At 39.1% G+C, this 23,217-nt stretch overlaps 3 protein-coding genes across 4 annotated transcripts; 2 read left to right on the plus strand and 1 right to left on the minus strand.

Moving 5' to 3' along the window:
* Window positions 1-572: 572 nt before the first annotated feature.
* Window positions 573-8,298, plus strand: LOC145463912 (polyunsaturated fatty acid 5-lipoxygenase-like). Its single transcript, XM_081447708.1, has 12 exons — window positions 573-1,279; window positions 1,383-1,553; window positions 2,521-2,630; window positions 3,103-3,437; window positions 4,001-4,148; window positions 4,251-4,559; window positions 4,676-4,874; window positions 5,200-5,362; window positions 5,967-6,073; window positions 6,447-6,549; window positions 7,017-7,235; window positions 8,064-8,298. Exons 1-12 carry the CDS (start codon window positions 1,212-1,214, stop codon window positions 8,295-8,297), a joined length of 2,166 nt encoding a protein of 721 aa, XP_081303834.1. The 5' UTR covers window positions 573-1,211; the 3' UTR covers window position 8,298.
* Window positions 8,299-9,715: 1,417 nt separating this feature from the next.
* LOC145463922 (phenylalanine--tRNA ligase, mitochondrial-like) lies at window positions 9,716-14,309 on the minus strand. The gene is made up of 4 exons (XM_081447716.1): window positions 13,615-14,309; window positions 12,205-12,475; window positions 10,815-11,083; window positions 9,716-9,926 (listed from the first exon to the last, which is right to left on the minus strand). Exons 1-4 carry the CDS (start codon window positions 14,209-14,211, stop codon window positions 9,759-9,761), a joined length of 1,305 nt encoding a protein of 434 aa, XP_081303842.1. The 5' UTR covers window positions 14,212-14,309; the 3' UTR covers window positions 9,716-9,758.
* Window positions 12,405-20,501, plus strand: LOC145463942 (putative skeletal organic matrix protein 5). 2 transcript variants are annotated; one of them, XM_081447736.1, is made up of 7 exons: window positions 12,405-12,491; window positions 13,035-13,176; window positions 16,609-16,904; window positions 17,005-17,122; window positions 17,824-17,866; window positions 18,173-18,299; window positions 19,300-20,501. In XM_081447736.1, the coding sequence occupies exons 2-7, from the start codon at window positions 13,080-13,082 to the stop codon at window positions 19,777-19,779; spliced, it is 1,161 nt and encodes a 386-aa protein (XP_081303862.1). In that variant the 5' UTR covers window positions 12,405-12,491; window positions 13,035-13,079; the 3' UTR covers window positions 19,780-20,501. The 2 variants fall into 2 exon arrangements, with proteins under 2 accessions (XP_081303862.1, XP_081303870.1); XM_081447744.1 differs by lacking the exons at window positions 12,405-12,491; window positions 13,035-13,176 and adding an exon at window positions 14,622-14,766.
* Window positions 20,502-23,217: the final 2,716 nt, after the last annotated feature.

Below are 23,217 nucleotides of genomic sequence, written 5' to 3' on the forward strand. Positions count from 1 at the left end.
CTGGAAAAAAACTGTTGGACAGGGGGAAGGGCAATATTTTATGCTCTGATGAAGTTGCTGCGTTAGCTTCGTTGTACTCATGCGCACAGAAAGAACTGTTAGTCAATCAACCCTTCCTCTTCCTCCCTTCCTGTTCAATGTAAATACAGTGAGGCTATATGAAATGATTTTAAAAATATTCTTGTAGGAGAAGTCTGGAGGTGACTTGAATACAATAGAAACCTGTTTTTTAAGCTAGAATCGGTAAATCTCATCTGTTTTCAATGTAGTCCCAAACTTTTTGTCGCAAAGTTATGTTGGCAGAATTGCCTCTCACCAGGCAACATAAAGTATAATTCAGTTAAGCCCGCGCATCACCTAGAAAATTGTTTCCAGTTTCCTGTAGGCGTGCGCGACAGTTTCCTAACATACTAATTTATCAATCTATTCCGCAGTCGACAACTGAATAATAAATTCAAATGGAAAGGCGCTGATTTTTCCAAAAAGAAAAATTTTAACGTCCACTTGAATAGATCAATCAAGACAGTTTTGAGAAAGACTGGCTTTGATTTCAGTTTGTTATTTCTCGCTGCAAAGCAGTCAAAATTTCACTTATGAATATAAATCTTTTCTCGTTAACCAAGGGATAATCACCAGTTTTGATTGCTTGTTTGATTTCAATCCGACAATTTTTGTTTTCTTTAATGTCAAAAGTCGAGGTAAACGAAAGGCGTTAATTATGGCAGTAATACTGAAATCAAATCAATAGTGGTATCTAGACTATTTTTCAGGCCGGGCTACTGAAAAAAGTCCTGATTTTATGAAACCTCGATGGTATTTCTCTTGAGATAAGGCAGCAAATATAATGTAATCGGTGAAGGAAAACCGTCTTTGCGTAAAAAGTAAATCCCCTTGACGGCTTATTAGATTTAACCTATAAGAGATCTCTAATGATTTGCTTAGCGTATTACAAATGTTTAGACAGGACTTCCGTATTGTTCACAACATCCGGCCAAAATATATGATTAGCGTATTGTAATTACTGTTCAAGTGTGCAATGATTGAATAAGCCTGAGATTTCTCTCGAAACAGGGCCAGAAATCGGACGGTTTATAAGATTTTCGTCAGCCATTGTTTGAAGAAGGGGAAATTTTACAGTTTTGAAAAAGCACCTTCCTGGAATCTCTAGTTTTATTTTTATTATTCCTTGACATTCGAAAGTTTTATTTCTAATGAATTTCACACTACTTTCGACTGCCTTTTCGATATTTTTGTTATCAGTATGCTTGGTTCTCGTAAGGTAAGTGGCTTCACATTATCCTTTATTTATCGTATTGAGATGGATAACTGTGTTAAAATAATCATTCACAATGGTTTAAAACTGTTTTTTCCTCATTTTAAAGAACATCCGATGTGAAATCGAAGCCAGCGCCCGAAAAGGGACAAAATGTTTGCGCGTATCAAAGAGTGAAAACACAATTGGTGTTACGACGAAATGCAACTTCCACAAGGAACTTAAAAATTGTGGACTGCGGCATTCCTTCTTTTCCAAAACTAAAATGTAAAGAAGAAAGGTAAGAGTTCAAAGAAAATCATTGAATCTTTCGTATACACTTATCTTCTGTCGTAATCAGCTGTTGTTTGCGGTCTTTAATCACATATTTGTATACACTTGTTCTGTTGTAGGTGAAATATCTTTGGCAAAATCTTACCATAGTCAATTTTGTCCTATTAATTACCGCGATCTTCATTTCTTATGATTAAGATTTTCTCTTTGGTATTGCAATTTTAATCCATTCTAATCGAAATTGGGTTGTCTTAGCCCTTGATGTGAAAAATTTGAAGCGAAACAAAAAACTGCTCATTTTCATCAATGTTCGATGAACAATTTCGTTCCACAATTTCGTTCGTTTGCGCGTTCTGCCAGCTTAGTCTTGTATTTTCTTGAGTATTGAAGCTTCTAGCACTCTTTATCTTATGAATCAAAATTCACATTCAGTGCGAGTTAATTGTTTGTTAGATCGATTGGGGGATCTTATTGCACGCCGCGCCAACTGGTCACTGCACTAGAAAAAAGTAGTTTTGGATATGTTAGAAAATCTACAATCATATCTGTTTATGCCCTTATTTTTGTGGGAGTTGAGTGAAAATAAGGATAAGAACCTTGTATAAAAATTAAAAAATTAAGAAAATATCCCGAGGAAAAATGTAGTAAATTGGAAAAAAAACGCTTATGAAAGATGAAGAAATATTTCGAACTTCTTCAGTGTAAGTTAAGGCTTTCACTGAATCGTTTTTTCAGAGCTTTCTCGAAAAGAAATATATGAAGAAATATTGTGGCATTTCTATTTTCTGTCTACTTTCCCTGCCATTTCACCTTTTCATGATTGAAAATTTTTCAAACATTTAACGAAGTAACATCTTTCTGTCGATTATCACAATCAACTAGAAACTATTATGGTCTACATGTTTGTGAGCGCGACATTTGGGGGAAGTAGCTCTCTTATATCAATAAAACTGCTTTTCGCCGTGTTTTTATAGAAATGAAACAAAGATTTACTGGTACCCAGTACGCAAGTTTGTTCACTATAACATCTTCGACTGTTGTCCGGGATGGATTGGGTACAAACCAAAAGTTGGGTGCAAGGAACGTAAGTATTGTCCTTTCTTATGGTTACTGTTCTTAGAGACCTAGCTAAATTTCAAGAGAAACTATTTTTTAACTATACATACATGTGGTTTTTGGATTTTTAATCTGACTGTCCCAAAGAAATTCCAAATCAATTTCTTCAGAGATATTCGACTATAAAGGACAACCGAAGGGCGCAAAATTTATGACGCACGCGCAGAAAATGGAGAACCATATCAGCTTTCATTGGCTTATCTTTTCAGTTGTCCAAAGCCACTAACAAGTAAATTAAACAAATTCCATCAAAGGAACTTACTATGTAGAGTGAAATTTCCTATGTTATAAGGTTACTTGACAGAAATTTCCCGAGTTGCCCCGACAGGACACGAATCTGTCACCTGCACAACAGTCCGGGACGCCTTATCACAGAGCTGGTAGTTACAGTATGTCATGTAACAAGGCCCAAAGGACACATATTGTTGTCTTATTTCTAGGTGTTCCTTGTGGTGTGGCCATCCCTCAAAAAGCTCCCTTACATTGCCACGAAAGCAGAGGTAAAGACTTAACAAAACATCGAGGAATCTACAAACTGGGTCACGTGAACAATCTTCCGTTTCCTATGAGCGACATCAATGCGTATCTGTTAATTAACCTCACACTGGCTGATCCGTTTACTGAAACGTGGATGAAGTTGTATGGTTATATGTTGAAGAAAAATCTGGCGCTCATTCAGAGCTTTCCCAAGACGAATACGAAAGAATTCACAAAGATCTTCGACTACGAGGGAGTGTATCATTTCTTTATCAAGCAACAGCAGAATGAAGAAATGGTAATTTATTCAGTTTTTTCGTGTTGTATGATATAACGATATGGGCGTAGACTGGTATAACCCTCTTTTCCTTGCCACCCTAAAATTTCGAAATTAATATTGTCACTGCTCAAAATGGCAAATATTCGGGCCCGAATTCGCCCGAATACAGATCGGCGCATGTCGTGTACACCAAAATGTTCGGAGGAGTCGAGGACGCCTGACCGAAAGTACCCCTGAAATATCCTATTAGAATCTGGCCCATTTATCCCAAATGGACTTAATTATTTCAAGTGTAAGTCCTTGTATATTCCAGGTGTACATCGCGGATTACATGCGCCTTGAATACCTTAGGGTGTCCGTGGCGTAACGCTTACATATTCGAGGCTACAGTACTCTATGATATTTGCCGTTCTAAGACTTGTAATCTTACTATTCACTCGAAATCAATTTAGCTGTACTTTAGTATGGCACCGTAGACTGTGGACTGACACACTTAGAACGGTATAATCATTTGAACAGTTTCCGACAGTGATATCTGTATTGAGAAGTAATTTCACGTGGTATTGATTTTCTTTTGACAGGTTCGCCCGTTTTTCCGCTTTCCTTCTCAAGAGGAACCCTTCAAAAGCGTCATCAATAATATCACGTGGCGTGAAGATCGCGTGTTCACCGAGCAGCGGTTAGCTGGACTCAATCCTATGTCGTTGATGAAAGTTACCGCTGGTCAAGGTGAGTGAGGCTCAAAGACCGTATCAGACTCGCTACAGTTTCCTTATAAAGCTTTTCATAGTACACTGCATAAAGGTTCTCGGTAATTTTTATTTTTCATAGATTCTGTCGGTGTTAAATGGTCTGATCTCAAATCACGCTTGAATCAAAACTACGACTGGGACGCCGCGGTCACGAGGAGCCTGGGAAAGAACATTCTGCTTGAAGAAGCTATTGCCGATGGGTCCATTTTCGTTGCCCAGTACCCAGTCTTCGACAACCTCGTTACAGTGCCGGACATCACTGAACACAGGCCCACGCGGAAAATGTGGCCCGCAATGTCTCCAATAGCATTGTTCGTCTCGCGTCCAGGGAAAAGTGGTGCGCCTGCGCAGTTACGACCAGTGGCTGTCCAGCTTGATTATACGCCTGGTAAGATATAAAACCACTTCTAACCCCAACTCCTGCCCTGCACTGCCTCCGCAGGGAAAAAAAATACTGTATAACCTACGCTAGAAGTCACGGACATTTTTTCTATCGTGTCACAGACTCCCAGGTCTACTCCCCTGAGGATGGAGACCTATGGGCTCTAGCTAAAGAGAGCTTTCAAGTAACGGACTTCGCTTACGTGGAAATGGTGGAACATCTACTGAAGACCCATCTCATGATGGAGCCGTTCTGTGTGTGCGTTCTGAGACACCTGTCAAAATTGCACCCTCTGCACCAGCTACTTAAGTACCACTGCAGGTAGGAATAACTACTCAGGGAAGGGGCGTGGGGATATTAGTGGCTTTGGGGAGAGGGTAAGGCGTACGCATGCGTTTGGTTGAAAGCAAATAACAGTACCGTCCACAACAGAAAAATAAAGCGTCTCCGAGAAAAGCGAGACCCCTTGAAAAGGCCCTTCGTCGATTATCTAAGTTACTTTCCTTTTCTTATTTATTTTTCTACGAGAGATGAGACTTTCCCCGAATGGGAAGAAAAGCCAAAAGAATTTAAAATAAACTACAGCGAGGAAATCTCATTTAGGTACAATTAGTTATGGTGTATTCTTGGTATTTCTCTATTGCAGAGGTTTACTGCCGACCAACAAAGTGGGTTTTCCTAAACTGGTAGATGACAAAGCTTACATGCATCAGTTATTTGCCATTGGTAATATCGGCGCTGTTACTCTGTTGGTCCGTGCTTATCAGACCTTAACGTGGGCTGATACGGACTTCAGAGCCAAAAATAAGGTACGATATCACCCTGCACCATTGACCTCTCAACAACAGACTACTGACCTAAAATGGTGTATGTCATTCTTGCGATTTTCTCAACGCTGAAGAAAGCACTGTCTGATGTTGCTTGTCATTTCCGTTTTTCACTAGTTGATCTGCACACAATAAACATTGCACGTTGTTTCTGAAGCCCTGTCTACACTACGCCACAATCACCAGCCATTTTGCGCTTGAGGAAACCTCGGGCAGCGGAATCACGTGATTATCGTGACCTCACCGTTTTCGAAAAGTACCGTCTTCAAAATGTTTTCCGTGCACACTAAAACGCAAAGCCGGCGTTTTCAAATTCCTCAAGTTTGAAGAGCGTTTTTGGAAAGCTCCGTTCTCGTGACGCATCGGTGTGGACGGTGGGCCTAACCGCTGCGTTTTCAACTTTCTCCCTCGTAGTGTGAACAGGGCCTGAAATTTGTCCGCCCGTAAAATGATTGCGCGCTACAGTCATGCGCTATTTTACAGAAGCACTATCCTCTTCTATAACCTTGCACTCAAAGATTATTAACCTCTGCGTAGATTATCAACATAATGGATAAGCTTTATGTTATTTCACTTCGTTTCCCAGGCACGAGGAATCGATGACCGGTCCAAATTACCATATTTTCCGTACCGAGACGATGGAGAAGTCATATATCAGGCCATGGAAGATCTCGTCAACGATTACGTTAACTTGTGAGTATCTTTGACATAATATTATGATGCGGACGCAAGAAGCAGAATTCGTATCAAAAACATACTCAGCATAGTTTCTGGAGTCACTATTTCCCCTCCGTTCACTCAGGAATCACTAGAAATAGGAACGCCTTTCCAAAGAGAAACGATTTTAGTCATTATAATAAAATACAAAAAATAATAAAATAATAATAAAATACAAAAAAATTTCAGTCATCGTTCACCCGCCGCTAGTTTTTTCATAAGAAAAGGTGTTTATTGTCTTTGATCTGTTTGGGAAGTACTGAGCTGAGAAAATGAATCGAGATGTTAGTTCACGTGACTGTTTTATCCAATGAAAAAGTTAATTTCACGCGCATGAATTCAATTTTAGTTATTACGCCGCTGACAATGATGTACTGGAGGACCATGAAATCCAAGGTTTCGCCAACGAGGTGTCATCCGATGGCCTGGGCAGTAACGGCGGTCAAGGAAAGGTGCTTATTTACTGACCATGCATTTAAATTTAATTTCTGCTTCTTATTATTTGTGCATGAGGTCTTCATTAGTTGCTCTTGCAATTACCTACGAGGGATATCGCTTCTGTTTAACAATACCGCAATTTTCCGGTTTAGCATCATCGAAATTTCAAGGCAAGGAGTTTATTGGAGATAGGGAATATTTTCTTGTTTTTCTAGCATTATCATCTTTGTCCTTGTCCAATGAACAAACAAAAATATGGATGCAAAATTAGCTGTTGAAACAAATTTTTCTTGACAACCACACTAGACCTGGTACTCTGACAGTGCCTAAGGCTGCAGCACAATTGCAAATGGTTCTTATTAGAAAAGAGTTGGTTTTAGTTATTTGGGTGCTTATTACAAAAAACGGAGTCAATAGAGGGTTTGCATTCGGATGCTTGATGCAGAAGAGCACTAAACTGAATCATCATGATTTTTTTCAGCTGCGTGGCTTTCCGGCCTCGATAACCTCCAAGGCAATGCTGGCAAACATCGTGACTCGCTTAATATGGACTTCGTCTGCTCAGCACACAGCTGTGAATTATCCAATTACAGCCTACGGAGCATTCACGCCGAATATGCCAACGAAGATGTACGATGATGACCGAGTGGCGCCCGAAGTATTCAACCCTTTCCGACTGCCGAATGGATTTGTGTCAGCAGTAAGTATAAAGCTTATCAATAAAATAACTGTTCTTTTACGTTAGCAATTAAAAAAAATAGAAATAAAATATAAAAGATGAAAAGAAGAAAACGAATCGCAAACAAACAAACCGGATGAATGTTTCAGCTAAGCTTAGTTTGCAGGGATGACGCAGTGGTGAGAGCACTCGCCTCCCACTAATGTGGCCCGGGTTCGATTCCCGGACCCGACGCCATAAGTGGGTTGAGTTTGTGTTGGTTCTCTTCTCTGCTTCGAGGGTTTTTCTCCGGGTTCTCCGGTTTTTCCCCCTGAGCAAAAACCAACATACAGCTGATTCCAGCTGGCTGTAAGCTGTGCTCCAAGGTCAGACATGGACCGTATAGCGGCTGCCAGAGGCGCCAATGTATGCTTTCGGTTCGACCTTGTTGAGCTGCGTCGTTGTTGTACTTTGCGACGGCGATTAGCCGCGACAATATTATTATTATTATTATTATTATTATTATTATTATTATTATTGTTATTGGTAATTTACGCTAACATTGAAATTAACGTAAAACGTGCGGTGCTGTTTCCTGCTAATTTCGGTGGAGTTTGAAGTTTAGCCAAAATCAAAGCTGGGAAGAAAATAAGAGAACAGAAAACTACACTGAAAAAATACAAAACTGTTATCAAAATTCTCGCTGTTCCTATATTAGTTCTGTCTTGCCTTTAACAACGTTATTGTCACATCTAACAATATGACTTGTTGTAGTGAAAAGGTACTTAAAATAAATAAATAAATAAATAAATGAATGAATGAATAAATACGCGGCGTAATGGCTAACAAATGCTTGCGTCTTTTTTAAAGGTTCAAGCCGGGGTAGCCATGAGCTTGGGCTCTCTTCGTATCGACCGACTGTTTGATTATGGAGCCCGAATCACGGAGCAGGGAGGCCGAGTAATAGTCCTTAAACACTACAACCGCCTTCACTCTAAAGTTAAACCCCTCCTGGATAACAGAAACAAACAGCGATTTCAGGAGGGGTACCTCACATATCCTTACTTGAGTCCAGCCTGGATACCTAACAGTATATGCACTTAATTTATTGGGAGCAATCAATCATTTTCCATTTCTTAATGACGTTTTTTTGTGGCATGAAAATTTAGAAGGAAAAATACTACAACTATGCTTGAGATGACGCTGAACACCTGGAAATTAACAAAATGTGGCTAGAAAAATACCGACTTTTCTCCCTAAAATCCCTCGGTGTGATTGTCACCTTGATGCGACAGAGTACTGATAATCGAACGTAGGCTAATTAGGAGGTGACGTCTCCGGCCTCAAGAGTCCTCATGGGCTCGATGAGGATGAGTGAGTGAGTGAGTGAGTGAGTGTCTTGGAATCTAATAAAAATGTAAGTCATGGTATATTATTACCTTGAGAATTTCAAGGTGCACACATTCCAACGGACATTTTGGGAAGTCTTGTTGCTGGTCACTCAATGGGACATATCGCGCCCTTGGAAAATGTTTCCCTGCGACATGTGTCATGGCGTTGAACAAGCTGAACTCCGCTCGGGGGCAGAATGTCCGAAACTTTGCGTCACGAGTTTTAAACTTTCTGCAGGTGCCCCCCCCCCCCCCCCCGCTCTCTCTCTCTCCCTTCCCGGGGGTACTCTTGTATGAACAGGACGGGGGATGTTCATCGTACCTTTTAGGGGTTAAAAAGCGGTTTTGGTACCTCTCATGGTGTTCAACCTCAACAGCTCCCCAGCGGGGCCCCCAGCGGGAACTTCCCCAGTACCTTTCAGGGTATCAGGTCGAAAAAAAAGACAGGAGATAATGTGTTGTTTTAGAACTGATACCTCTTAAGAGTGAAAACATTTCAAGCCACCCCCACAAAGCAAGATCTTGGTACCTCTCGGAGTTCTTTTCAAAATTTCCGACGAGCACCCTCGTCCTACTGCGAACCCTTTGTCTTTTAGACCCTCAGGATTGGTTGCAAACCATCAATACTATAACAATTGATTCCCTGTGGAACAAGTCTCGTATTCCCACGGCAACGGTTCAAGTAAGCAAGTCTGAGAGCTTTTGTGGTTTTAGTAGTTAGCTCTGCATATTGATTGACACCCATTTTGAGCACGGTTGTTAAGTTCTTTTTCCCTCTAAATTTCTTGCACACATAAGGATTCTCACACTGAATAAGAATTGTCTTGGATCACTAAACATTAATACTTCGTGAGCACTGACCAGTTGAAGAGATCGTTTTACTTGTTTGTGGTCGATAATACATGAAAGAATCTGTACAATGCTTTGTACCACTTTCTGTTTGATTTTAACATCTGGATCCAGTTTATTACCTAAAGCTACATTACAATCCTCATGACCAGGTAAAAGAGTTCTGCTTTATGGAAAATAAAGTTCAGAAAATATTGTTGATGTATTTACTTTTGATACAGTTAATAACTGGTTTATGCAAGCAAGCATAACAGGTTTGCTAGAAAGTTCTGCCAATGGAAACCACTTTGGTGAGTCACTCAGAGGGTTAGGGCGTTGTAGAAATCTACCTTAGTTCTACAAGCAGTCTTTTTTTAATTTCCTCTCGAACCGAATCCTGTATGCTGTTGATTTCAGAGTCTGTGAATGTCTTGTCCATGGATCGGTAAGTTATTCTGTAGCAATGGCTCTCTCGTTTTGTCTCGGGATGGGAGAATTTATCAACAAGCTCTACCTGAAATAAATGCAAGAACGTCATTCATAGGGTCAAAAGATGACTTCTCCTCACCAGGTGCCACACATTGCTTATTGAATTTAACACTACGAGTTTGATGGTACATAAAGACAATTACTTAGTTGACGGATTTGCATATTCTCATAACCAGTGCTAATGACAGTGTACTGATGATGTAAAGAGAATTTACATGTCAACAGTGATAACTAAAGGTGATCATCATCCAGTTTCTCCCAATAAAATCAAATATTATCAAAAACAAAGTCATTGGACGATAAAAACTGATCATCTTAAGTTAACTAATGAAAAGTCAAATTCTCTCTATGATTTGCATGTTACCACCAAATTTAGTACATTGTCTATTGCACAATGAGGCCACAGACTTTACTCATGGATACATGTATTTGGTACACATTTCAAAGGCTCAGGCATGTAAAATGTTCCTTTCTTCATGTTTTTTTTAGTTTTTCGTTTTTATCCAGTTCCACTATCAGTTATAAACTTAAGGTACATGTAAGAATGTCGTCTCTTCAGGCTAGTTTTCACTAGCGCATAAGCATAAGCAGTGTAGGCAGGCGCAGCAGAATGCTGTTAAGTAGTGCCTTTTGGCAAAGGTACTAACAATATCAGTAACATCTTACTGTCTCTCAGTGGTTTGTCTGGTTTATGTAGGCTTATGCTTAGCTTATGTGCTAGTGAAACCAGCCTGCAATTTTCAGGTTAGTGAAATAAGGCTCACGTTTGGAGCAAGTCAAAAGTGAAGTCGGCCATGCCTCGCTTTACTTGGCAACTCATTCTCACTGCCTTGGCAGTCACATGCAAAGCTTTAACTGTGAACCCGCTCACAGACTATAACTCTACCTATTCTTTCTTTGCGGTATCTCTCACCTTTTCAACGATATCACCAGCCACCCCTCGTACAACATCAAATAGGTTGTTTGGAGAGAAGTTTTCAGGGAGCCAAAATGCAACATCCTTGTAGGTAGGTGGATATTTGCTAAATGGCTTGAACTGTATAATCTGGTTTCCCTCAAACTGTGCGAGAAACCTTGGATCTTCACTCCAGAAAAGTCGTATGTCAGGAATGTTGAAAAGCCTCATAGCCAAACGCTCGAGTCCAATACCAAATGCCCAGCCTATCTTTTGCCCAGCGCCACCTAACAATGAAAAGAAAATTCACCTATCCCTCATAATAAATATTTTTGCATTTGCTGGGTGTAACGGTTTTGGATATCGTGGGATCTTTTTGCGTCAAAATTAAGCTTTGTGTGGACAGCCCCAGTCAAATGTTAATTTCATACCCCCCTCTCCCCAGCTTATTTGTATCTGTGGTGTGTAAATGTTTGTTGTAGTGTACATTTGTCTCTTTGGTCATTTGTATTTGTTGCAACTTTTAATGAATCTTCTGAATAATTTCTAGCAGAACCCTCCCTTACAACCATCTCCTTACTTGTGTACAATTACCACTTTCTTTTAGCCTAAATTAAGGTCATTCCACTGAAATAGAACCTGCACTGAGATTTTTGTGAAACTTTGCCTATTGATTGTGTATATTATAGGAACTTAAATTTTGAAATAAAAATGAGGGGTCCCCATGTTCATTTAGGAGCAACAGCACCTTGTTTATACCCATATAAATCGTCATAATAGCACCATGATTGTAGTCACGACTGCTTGCTAAATTCACGTTTCCGACGATTGCTTTTTGTTCTACACTGAGAATTGGTCCATATTTCTTTTACACAGAGAAATTTATAACTCAATTCAAAACAACAGACAAAAATGATAGGTCACCATACTCGTTTGCAAAAAAATGACGATTTACCTCTATGGCGAGGTCCAGCTGTGAAGAAAAAGTCACCTTTTTTAATGCGCACGCACTAATCACACATGAAATTATGCGTGGTAGGGATGCGCAATGTTATACTGGGGAATAACCTTAAATGAGAGCTAAGCTAGTTAAAACCCTTTTATACAACCACCAAGTTAGTATGACCTGATTTTTATGGCCCTATTGTGCTTGGATTAACAGAGGTCCATGCTCCCTTCTTAGATCTAAACAAAATTCATAGCTAAAGGCATGAGTCACCCACTATCAAGTTTTTTATATTGTAATCCATTTCCATCCTGGCCAGTGCCAACCATTCTTTCTTTCTAATGCTCCCCATTAGTCACCATTTGGTAGATATTCTCTGACAAAATTAAGCTATTATTGTTGGTTTACTTACTTGTAATAATTAAGGCATTGTTTTCAATTGATTAGTTTTGCTTAACTTACCATTGACCAATATATCATGTTCCATAACTCCACAGCCAACAAGCTCCAACCAATCACCTTCAAATTTGACTTCCAATTCCCAGGAGGGGTGAGTGAAAGGAAAGTAGGCATCAACCCATCTCATCTCCACTCCCTCCCCACACAGGTGTTCAACCATCCGAACAAGCATTTGCTTGAGACTGAACTCAACCAGCTTCACTGCTTCCAGTGTATGCACAGCTTGTTTTTCTGGAGTTTTATTTTTGCTGTGGTCAAAAATCTCCAGGGGATCCTTTTGCAAAAGTAAGGTAAATATAAAGATTTGAATTAATCATTCCTGTTGTTTAACATTTACAAACAATTTCTGGATATTCTAGTTGGGATGTAAATGGAACATGGCTTATCAGTACAAAAGATAGATCCCCAAACTGGAAACCCCTTTGGACTCCTTCTAAAGGAAGAACAGGGTCCGGTTTGGTGTCCACACTTTGTCCCCATAAACAAGTAGACAATAATGTTTGCAAAACCTCATAGCAGGTTGTTTAAAGCTTGTGACTACTTTTCAGGACTGTAGCCAGAAAAAAAGTTATAACTGAGGTAATGTCCGCGGTTAAATTCTCTTCCTAGTTACTAACGGTATCAATTATGACTAAAAACAAGAAAAATTAAACAAAATGACTGAGGCCGGTGTCTCAGTTTGCCTATTACTTGCTACAGGCCTGTTTGGTGGCATTTCCTTGCAACACAAAGTTGTAAACAAAAGATTATTGCCATATTATAATAGGGAGTTAAGAGTGGTTTGAAACACGTCATTGCGGTCCACTCAAACAATGCATATTATATTCATTCAGTTGCAGATTATGGCACATATTTAATTGCAAGAGTGCTAGAGGAACATGGCAGCTTGGATACAAGAAAAAACCGGGGAAGGGAGCTGGGAGGAAAAAATGCCTACCACCAATCAACATCCTCCAGGCCTGGGTTGTTCAAAAGGTGGATAAAGCTTTCAATCCGATAAATCACTATACAGCAGATGGCGCAGTTTGTTTTGTTAACAATTATCCACTGTATAGCAATTTATCCAGTGGATAGTGTTATCTAGCTATTGAACAACTGGGTCCTTATGCAGACTACATAGCTGTAGGCTATGACAAAAACTACTTATTACATGTAACTGAGAGTGAGGTCTTCACTAGAAAATCTCAAACCAAGATCTTGCCATATTGACCAGCAAGGCTGAGATTTGAGATCTTCCTGTTAACACTCAACGTTCAAGCTTATTGTTTATTATATAGCTTTTTGCTTTATTTTTGCAGGCCACTAATCAGCTCATGGGCATAACGGGGAAAAAATACCCAAAAATTCGCGAATTCGAGCTTGTGTTGTATTGGTTACAAACACAAGCCATATAATAAAATAACTAATATTCACCTTGTATTGAGAAAATAACTCGTGCTGTGAAAACAGTCTGACCCCTTCCATCTGATGAAACACAGGATAATGACACATGTCAATTTCATCCCTTCTGTACACATCCCCCGTCACAAGAAACGCATCCAATCCTGTCTTAATCAAGTCCCTTTGATGCGCGGATGTGTGAGCTCGAAGCAAGTACTCAGAATTTATGTAGTAGTTATCATTCTTGGCGCGGCTAACATGATCTTTAGGGACAAGCAAACTATCAAAGTTCTGCTCCACAGTGACAACAGGAGATAGGTAATCTACCATTGTAAACATTGGACCACCCCAACGAGTTCTGTAGTCAGCATAAACGTGTTCTTGGATCTTTTCTCTTAAAATGCTCAGAGGGTGATTCTTGCAGAGGTGTAATTTTCGTCCGACTTTGGACAAAATGTTCGTAGTTACATTGGTCATACCGTCACGAGAGTACACCTTGTCGAAGAGGTGAACGTGCTCGCTTTCCAGTTGTGTTTTGCTGTGCAAGCAAGCAGCAAACAACAGTCGTCTATTCTGTAACTGCTTGTTAAGGAGGGCAGAAAAGGCTCGTGTTTTCAGAACGATGGACATCCTAGAATCTCCAAATTTTGAAGCGTTTTTTAGGCCACTTGCGGCATCATCCAGTTCTCACACTCTACTTCTGACACTAAACGAAGTCGTCTCTGATTATAACAGTTGCCGCTGACCAGTTCTGCGCGGGTGTACATGTACATTTTTCGGTGAGGGGAGGGCTAGGAGGGGAGTAAATTATGTGAAGTGCTGATCTTACTAAGAAAAACATGCTGAATACCAGTTTCCATCGTCCACTAAGAACGTGCTATTGAACGGTTCTGTTGGCAATTTCTGTTTGGCAATTTATTTATGTTTCACTCATCTTCACGTGCACCTGTCGTCACATGAACTTCTCTGATTGGTTAAAACCGACATGAGGAAGTTGATGCTTGATTGACGCGGAAAATTAAAATTTAATAAAGAAGTTTTCAGTTTAGTAGCTGGGTAAAGAGGTTTTCTTCACGTATATTCAGTTCTTAGGATAAGGGCTGCCTGCTGTCATGTTTTATATTTTCATTTTGTCTGTTTTATTCGTTTCGTCGGATCTTATAACCGAGGCAACTTGTTCTGAAGGTAAGTGAACATTATTTACCTGCTTATAACTGTATTTTATTTATGTCATGTTTGTGCCTTTTTCTACTTTTTAATAACGAAACGTCGTTGAGCACTGTTCTGAAAAACCACATTTTCATGGCAGAAGACGGAGAGGTGTTTACAATTTTGGCCATTCACCATGTTATACTCATAAAATGTATGATTTTTGGAATAAATGTTAAGTTAATTCTGCATTTTTCCGGCTTTACCGTTCTTTGCGGGGCGTATTAAATATCTAAACGTTTTTGAAACACCCAGGAAAAACCAAATGTGCAGGTGAACACAGTATAAAGTCCGTCGTATAAACCACAGTCCAAAATGAGACTGAATAGTTAGATAAACATAACTGAAAACTGCAAACTGAACGATTGTATAGAATCATGTGCTGGTTCATTTATCGAATGATCCCAGTTTTTATAATAAAACTAAACAGAAGAATTGATGGGTGCTATGAAACTTGCTAAAACCTAGGTAATTGTTCGAGGGTTAATAACTGAAGCATTAGGGCTGATTTTCCACAAAAAAAAAAAAGAAACGGCTTGAATTTTGAAGAGAGTTTTGAGCCTTTTGGTTTAATAATAATAATAATAATGGTGATGGTTTTTGTCATTTAAGGCAGTTATACGCCAACCTTACAATCTTACTGAGTCGGTGACGGATGGAAAATACTGCCTTTATATAACTTTTTTCACAACGTATATAAAAATTATGAATTAAAAATTAATGAATTTATAATCTCATGAATTTTCCAAGATCACATCATTATCCCTTAAACAAAGAAAATGATCATTGCTACTGATGCCAAAAAGCAAGCGCGACCACATGTAAAAAAGTGAAATTCGTGAACGGGTTTTCTGGCAATAAAGTGCTTGATCATTGTGAAGAAAATCACCAATAAGCGAGATTGGAACCATTATGCTTTTAACAGGTGGCTTAAAAATATTGACATATGATCGAATGTCGCATTTATTTTAGCCTAATAGCTCATTGTAGGTAAAAAAAAAAAAAAAGCCGGGGGGTGGGGGCTTTGAACAATTCTTTTCAACTTTATGTTCTTTTGCCATTCTTTCTGTTTTTATGTGTTAGATTATGTTTGTGTCATCTTCTTAGATCTTTGCTCTTCAATTCTGAGAACGAAATAAGATTTACTTTGCACTTTTATGATATGACATATGACTAATAATTAACACAACATTTGATATTTGTTTAGAACTGAATCATATTGTTTTACCAAAGAAAGTGCCCATCAGCTAGTTTAAAATATGGACCCGCCAGTTTGCAAAACTTTATCTGACCAAAACACTTACATTCAGAAACGCAAGCCCTGCTCTTCGCATCAATTCGAACGGAACTTTTTAAGCGTTGCCTCATGAATAAATGTCCTTTGTAAATATTTGATGCCTTTCCCCAATTTTTACATAATATATTCATATGTAATGCAATGAGTTCATACAGTGCTTGGGTTATTTTCTACTTTATTGCGAGGGACGTTCTTTTGTTCGATGTCTGGAGTGCTGTTTGGCATGCATGGCTGCTTATGAAAAGCCTTCTAGTGAGACAGGCAGGTGTAAGCAAAGTTCCAGGAAAAAACATTTCCAACCCATGTTATTGAACAACTTGTGATAAATTTGCAACACTCAACGTAAGTGCGCACACGTCTGACCTAACTTTGAAAGATATGTTGCACTACGACTTGCGACAGGATTTCAACAGCTTAACGATTTCCACTATTTCCTTGTCATAAAGCTACTAACAATCGCCTTCACCTGAATACTTTCGTTGTTTTGAGTGCAGTTTCTTGAAATTTGTTTTTCTCCTCAGGGTCAAACGTCTTATATCAAGAGAACATCTACTCTACCACACAAAGTGTTCGGCAACACGTATTCCTCAAAGAAGAGTTCCATTATTTAAATGTGCCAGGAATTGGATTACATATGGTTTACGACGTCTTTGATTGCACCTTTGAATGCCTCAGCAATCATTTGTGCCTTTCTGTAAACCTAGCTGCCTCCAAAGGGGCCGACGGAAGGCTATGGTGCGAGTTATTGTCTTCTGATAAGTACAACAACTTCACGCAGTTCAAGGAAAACAAGAGCACTCATCACTTTTTCATAAAGGTGCGGAGCATTTCAAACACAAAGCTTTTCAATTAAAATACGGTACAACTTGTGCCACAATATTTATTTTTGTATTGACGAGCTTTTCCTCTTTTTGCAGGGTCTTTGTTCTTCTTCGCCTTGTCAAAACGGAGGCACCTGCATGACAAAGTATAAAGATGACACGTTCGAATGTCTCTGTAAAGCAGGCTTCACAGGAAAATATTGCCACAAAAGGCGTAAGTGACACTTTCATGAGATTAACATGCAGTACCATGACACAACAGTACAAGGCAAAAGTCCAAGGCTTCTTTTTGAGAGTGTGTCGCTCACGCTACTTACACATAATATTGCAAACATTTATAAAGTGCCATCGATCACATTTCTTCTAATTTCAATGATAACGGATTTGCCACGTGTATAATTCCACCCAAACGTGTGGTAGATTATGCCTTAAAAGAGCTACGTCACGGTTTGCCCATCTTGAAAAGTTTAGCCTAAATGTTTCAAGTTGGTCGTTTCTAATCTGTGTCAATCTTCTCCATTCTTAACTATCCTGGTTTTTTATGGTTTATTGTTATCTCTTTGGTGTTCTTGATTTAAAAGTAACTTTGTAAGTGGCTAAAATAACGCAAAATATGAGCTCCTTTAAGATCTTACGTCAGTAATGGGATCACACGTAACACCACAGAAATTTAAGTTTGATTTCGCTTTCCTGTCTCTGCAAGTATACCTTTATTCTATACTCTTTCGAGCAGAGGATAAATAAATGGTAGGGTCTTTTTCTACTTGTATAAACATAGAATTCTACCCGGATTCAATATATTTTTATATAACTTACTAATTGAGTCATCATGAGGTTCAGTAAATACGATAAGTTATTTTGCCATCTGAAGAGGTATAACGGCTGTTAATGGACATAATTTCATAATTCTTCTAGCTACGTCTTGCAAGGAAGCGTATGATTATGGCGCCCTGTACAAGTAAGTCATCTTATATACTTGACATCAATGATTTCTCGTCGAGATCTCACACCTAGATATGTTATTCACGCCATCAATTATCCAACCGACTGTTTCTAAAAACACCTCTTTTGAATATACCGTCATGGAGTTATTGTGGAAAAGAAAGAGTTCGCCAAAAATATGACAAGAACTTATTTTGGAATTTTTCGTAAAACTAAAGCCTTTTCGGAACCGTGAGATCCAAAAGAACCTGCGTATTTACTCAGCATTTACACAGATGTGCATATTTATTTATCCCGTTCTCTCTTGTTTAATACTGAGCAGGTCCAACGCCAGTCAGTTGGTTACCCTTAACCTTGACTCAAAACCAACTTCCATTCTCTGTCACATGGGGGATTTTGGATGTGGAGATAGGGGATGGACGCTGGTCATGAAGATTGACGGCAACAAGGTATGTCATTGGTCAACTGAATACCATTGCCATTTTCCAATTTGGAAGACATAGATTACTCCAGATTTCTGTTAAATTCAAGGACGCGCTGCTTTAGTTTTCAAAAACTTCATCAGTGGGTGGTTAAAACCGATTTTTCCATTGATGAATTGTTATTGTTCCAGTTTATGATTTGCTAAGCTTCCAATCAATGCAATTGGCATTCGCTTCGATTTTTTTTTCTCCCAGAACCAGTTGAGTGTAAAACAATATTTTTCTCACTATCTCGTAAAATATCATTAAAGAAACTGTTTACTTACTTACTTACTTACTTACTTACTTAAGTAGTTTGTACGTGTGCTTGACAGACACACCATGTTGTAAATAATGTCTGTATTTTAAAATAAAGCAGGTAAAAAAAAATTAAAGAAACTGTTGGGGGTTTCAGGTGTTCAAAAGTCAGTTAAAGTTGTTAAAGTCGGTGAACAGAAAATCTCTTTAAAAGGCTTCAATTTTATCCAATCTCAAAGGGCTTTATTTATGTACCTCCAGTATTTGCTATTTTGCCAAAGTTCCATACAATGACCTCTGTGCTTCACTTATAAATTTCCTCACTTGTGACTTGTGTTTCTTGTCCCCAAGAACTTATAACGCTTTTTGATACCACTGATGTTGGCTTTATAACCTCATTTCCAAACGTTTTTTTCCACACCTCTTATAAGTCCCCGCCGGATAAAAGGCCCCCATCCTTCCCGTTTATAAGCTCACCCAAAACCCCTTATAAAGGGGAGAGTCCAACCAAAATAGTTTTCTGTTTACCTATAGATGGGTCTTTAACCGGAAGGTGGTATAAACAGAGATCTTCACGGTATTTGGTCAACCGTTTGTAGATTAATTCAATGCTCTGATGACATTTGCTTGTTCTCAAGGTCAACCGGCGTAAGCATATCTTGCATAATGAGTGATTTTTAAGATGAGTTTGAAAATATCTGGAAATAATTACACCTTGATTATTTTCCAGAACACCTTTGAGTATCCCTCTGGGTACTGGACTAACAAAAATGAATACAACCGTGCTGGAGGGGAGACTGGCTTTGATTCACAAGAGACCAAACTGCCGACCTACTGGAACACATCCTTCTCCAAGATCTGTCTCGGTATGAAGGTCGGCCAGCTAATCAAGTTTGCCGTCATCAATAAGACTGCTGACTCGCTCTACTCACTGATCGCTGACGGGCAATATCGCGCCACGTCATTGGGTCGTGACAAGTGGAAGACGCTGATTGGTTCTCAGGCCCACTTGCAGAATAACTGCAACTCGGAAGGGTTTAATGCTCCAACTTACAGTGGATCTCAACGCAAATCAAGAATAGGCATCCTTGGAAACAACGAATTGGATTGCCGTACTTGCGATTCTTTGATTGGCTTTGGTAATTTTTTGGGTAACACATGTGGGGATGGCTCGGTCGTAAAAGCCTTTGGATATATCTTGGTCCAGTGAATGGAACCAAACATTAAGGGTGCACTGTCATGACCTCGAAATGTCAACAAGCCAAAAGCCTTATTGACATTAATTGTAGCCTAAGCAATAAAAGTTAAGCTTTGTAAAAGATTACAATAATAGTAATAATAATAATAATAATAATAATGATAATAATAACTTTATTTGTAACCATAGTAAACCTGTCGTGAAAACACGGCAAAAGTTAAAAAAAAAAACTGTTGTTTCTACTATCATCGAGGTTTGCCAATTCTCTGAGATCGTAATTAGTACAAGTTAAGGACAAAACAGAAAACTTGAAACAGTGCGGAACAGTCTATCACATCATAGCTAATATAGGGGGCATTCATTGTGAACAATGTGACAGAATATGTTGGCGAAACTCCTTGTGATTAGAAACTAGAGTAAAAGAACATCTTTCGAGGAATTCGTCAGCCATTCATTAACATTCTAAGCTCACGGGACATTCAGTATAGATTCCAGCAACAAAAAAAGTTCTTGCCACAGAAAACAACACGTTCAAACTGAACGTTGCATATGGGAGGCAATTGAGCTCCGGTTACAAGGCCCTCTTTGAAAAAAGACAATCTGTGACACTATTTTAGCCCCCCTCTAATGAACTTGATATAACTCTTCTTCATATTCACATTTTTACTGTGGCTGAAATTCGATTGAGTCGACCGCAGCATTCCACTTTTTTAAAGAAAAATAATTATTGCGCTCTGACTTTAGTGTTGTAAAGCCTTTAGTCAATTCATTTTGAAATAGTGTTTAGCATAAACAGTCAAGTTGTAAATATTAATTCCCACAAGTTCATTAGTTGTATAACTTAATAACTATCCTTTCTAGATATAGTTTCACTGATTGATTGATTGATTGATTAATTGGTTGGTTGATTGATTGATTGATTGATTGAGTGACAGCACTGGTAAGCTGCAGGAACAGTATAAAAGAGATGCACAAGACTTTGTCAGGCCTCTTTGCCAGATTCATTACTTTGTCAGTGTAAGTGTGTTAAATGTGTGCTTCTTTACTATTCCAGTTTTCTCTGACCCTACTTATTTTGCCCCTGTTATTTTACCCTTCTTATTTTGCTTCTCTTATTACTGGGCTACGGCAAATATTTAATAAGAGAAACAAAGCGTCAAGAAAAACAATAATAAACTGGAAGCGCGCGCTTTCCTTCATAGTTAAAACAAGAAGACAGTCAAAACACAGTGTAAGAAGACAAGGGGCGTTTCCCATTCGACCAAAAATTCCGGTAAGAATTTCCGGAAATTTCCATGGGCGAATGGTACAGACTTTACCAGTGTGGAAAACGACAAGCCGCACAGTTTTGTTCGCTTGGAATTTTTCAATGACTTCGAGGTTTAAATCGCAAATATAGAAGCAAACAGAACACTAATATGTCGACATCATGACACACAACAGGGGGAAGGGGGAATTATTTTTATAAAATGTTTTCTTCACGAATTTAGCTGCAGCTAGTATTTATCGACATATAAGTGGAATGCTTCTAAAGTATTTCCACTTTCGAATACGCGTTGCTGTCATCCTTGCGTGAGATGTCCAACTCGTTGTGATCGCGGCCAAAAGAACTAGCGCTGAATAGAAAATCGAGAATTTGCATAATTTCCGAAAAAAAAAAGACAACCTCGTGAGTTTTACCCAAATTTTCGAACATATTTTCCTGGAAATTTCCGTTCCATTTGATTTTCATCCCGGAATTTCCAGAATTTTGGGTTGAACGATTCGCTTTTCGGAAATTCAACAATTTCCGGATTTTCTGGGACCTATCCCGGGAAATTTCTGTACCATTTGCCCTCGTTTCGAAAATTTCGGACATTTTGGTCGAATGGAAGGCGCCCAAGGTTACCTGAGAAAAACTACGCAAACTTCTTCTTGGAACGAGAGTAGAAGCCTCCAAATTAGCGGCGAATGAAATGATGACTTCTTTCTTTCGAATTGTTCCAAAACAATTAAAAACCCAACATTTTTCTCTCAATGTCAGTTGCCTTTCGGGCACTACAAAGCACTAAGGCGTTCTTAAAAATATACAACGATTTTTTCCGTCAAATGTATTATAGGAACATTAATAGCCAATATTTTTCTCGATAGAAATGTTATCTTTGAGCCGTGGTTTGCTTTGGGCGCAGACACCTGGGGCCCGTTTCTCGAAAGCCCCGGAAACATTTCGGGCCCGCAAAGCCATTTTCAGTTAATCTGTATCTAAAAACAGTGATGTGTATACGCTTGAAACGTCTTGTATGAAGAGAGCCTCTGTTCATATTACGAATACATGAATAAAACAGCGCTGTAATCAGAAGGTTTGAGATTTTGCTGCGGCTTTCCTGGTGCGAAAACTTTTCGGGACCTTCGAGAAACGGGCCCCTCGCACCCGGAAAGCCGTAGCAAAATCTCAAACCTTATCATTACAGAGCTGTTTTATTCACATACTCTTAATACGAACAGAGGTTTTTTTCATATAAGAAGTTTCAGGCGTAAGCGCCTCTGTTTTTAGATAAAGATGAACTAAAAATGGCTTTACGGGCCGGGAAAGTTTCCGGGACTTTCGAGAAACGAGCCCTCTGGAATAACCCCTGCGCCGACGTTATTTGTTCTTCATCCCACTATATATTAAGCAGACTGAAAAGCGAAAGTGAGATGTACGTATCTCAAACCAGTTTTGGTCACTCTATCACATATTTTGTTCTATCGCTTTCACTGCTACATGGCGAGTAGAAAACCAAACAAGTTGTGAATCTAGAAATTTGTTTGTTACAGAGAAAAATCAAAAACGTTCTGCCGGAATGTGTTATGTCCAACTGACAGGACTGCGATTAATTTGAATTTTATTTAAAGCATATTTTCACGTTTAAATCAGCTTAAGAACTAGTTCCGGATGAATATATAAAGAAAACTTTCAATTCCAGACTTAAATTTGGAAAATAGTCTGGCCGCGCGTTGTGTTTTACGGACAAGGGCTGCGAAATGTACAAGGATTTATAACGCACTCATAAAGCCATTGTTCTGCTCATCAAATCTTTTCACACAGATTCATTCATTTAACTTACATTATATTTGTGCACAGCAAACACAGTGGAACCTCTATTAAGGCCCTGTCCACAGGTATCCGGATATTTTTTCATCAGCAACTTTTTCTTTTCGGATACGGCTTCCGTCCACATGCATCCGGCGAATTCGACAGCGAATCCGGATGTTTTTGAATCCGCTCGCTAGAATGGAAAAAAATAGATCCGCAACGAATTCGATAACGTGTGGACGGTGAATTCGGATGTTTTCGAATCCGATAACGTAGCAAAATCGTGTCCAGTCTCTTACCGAACAATAAATCAATATGGCGGCACAACGTGTAGGCCTAGTTTCTTACAGTGAATCCGGATACCACCGGATGCTTGTGGACAGGCGAATTCGATT

Source organism: Orbicella franksi, chromosome 1 (assembly GCF_964199315.1).
Source record: "Orbicella franksi chromosome 1, jaOrbFran1.1, whole genome shotgun sequence".
NCBI lineage: Eukaryota > Metazoa > Cnidaria > Anthozoa > Scleractinia > Merulinidae > Orbicella > Orbicella franksi.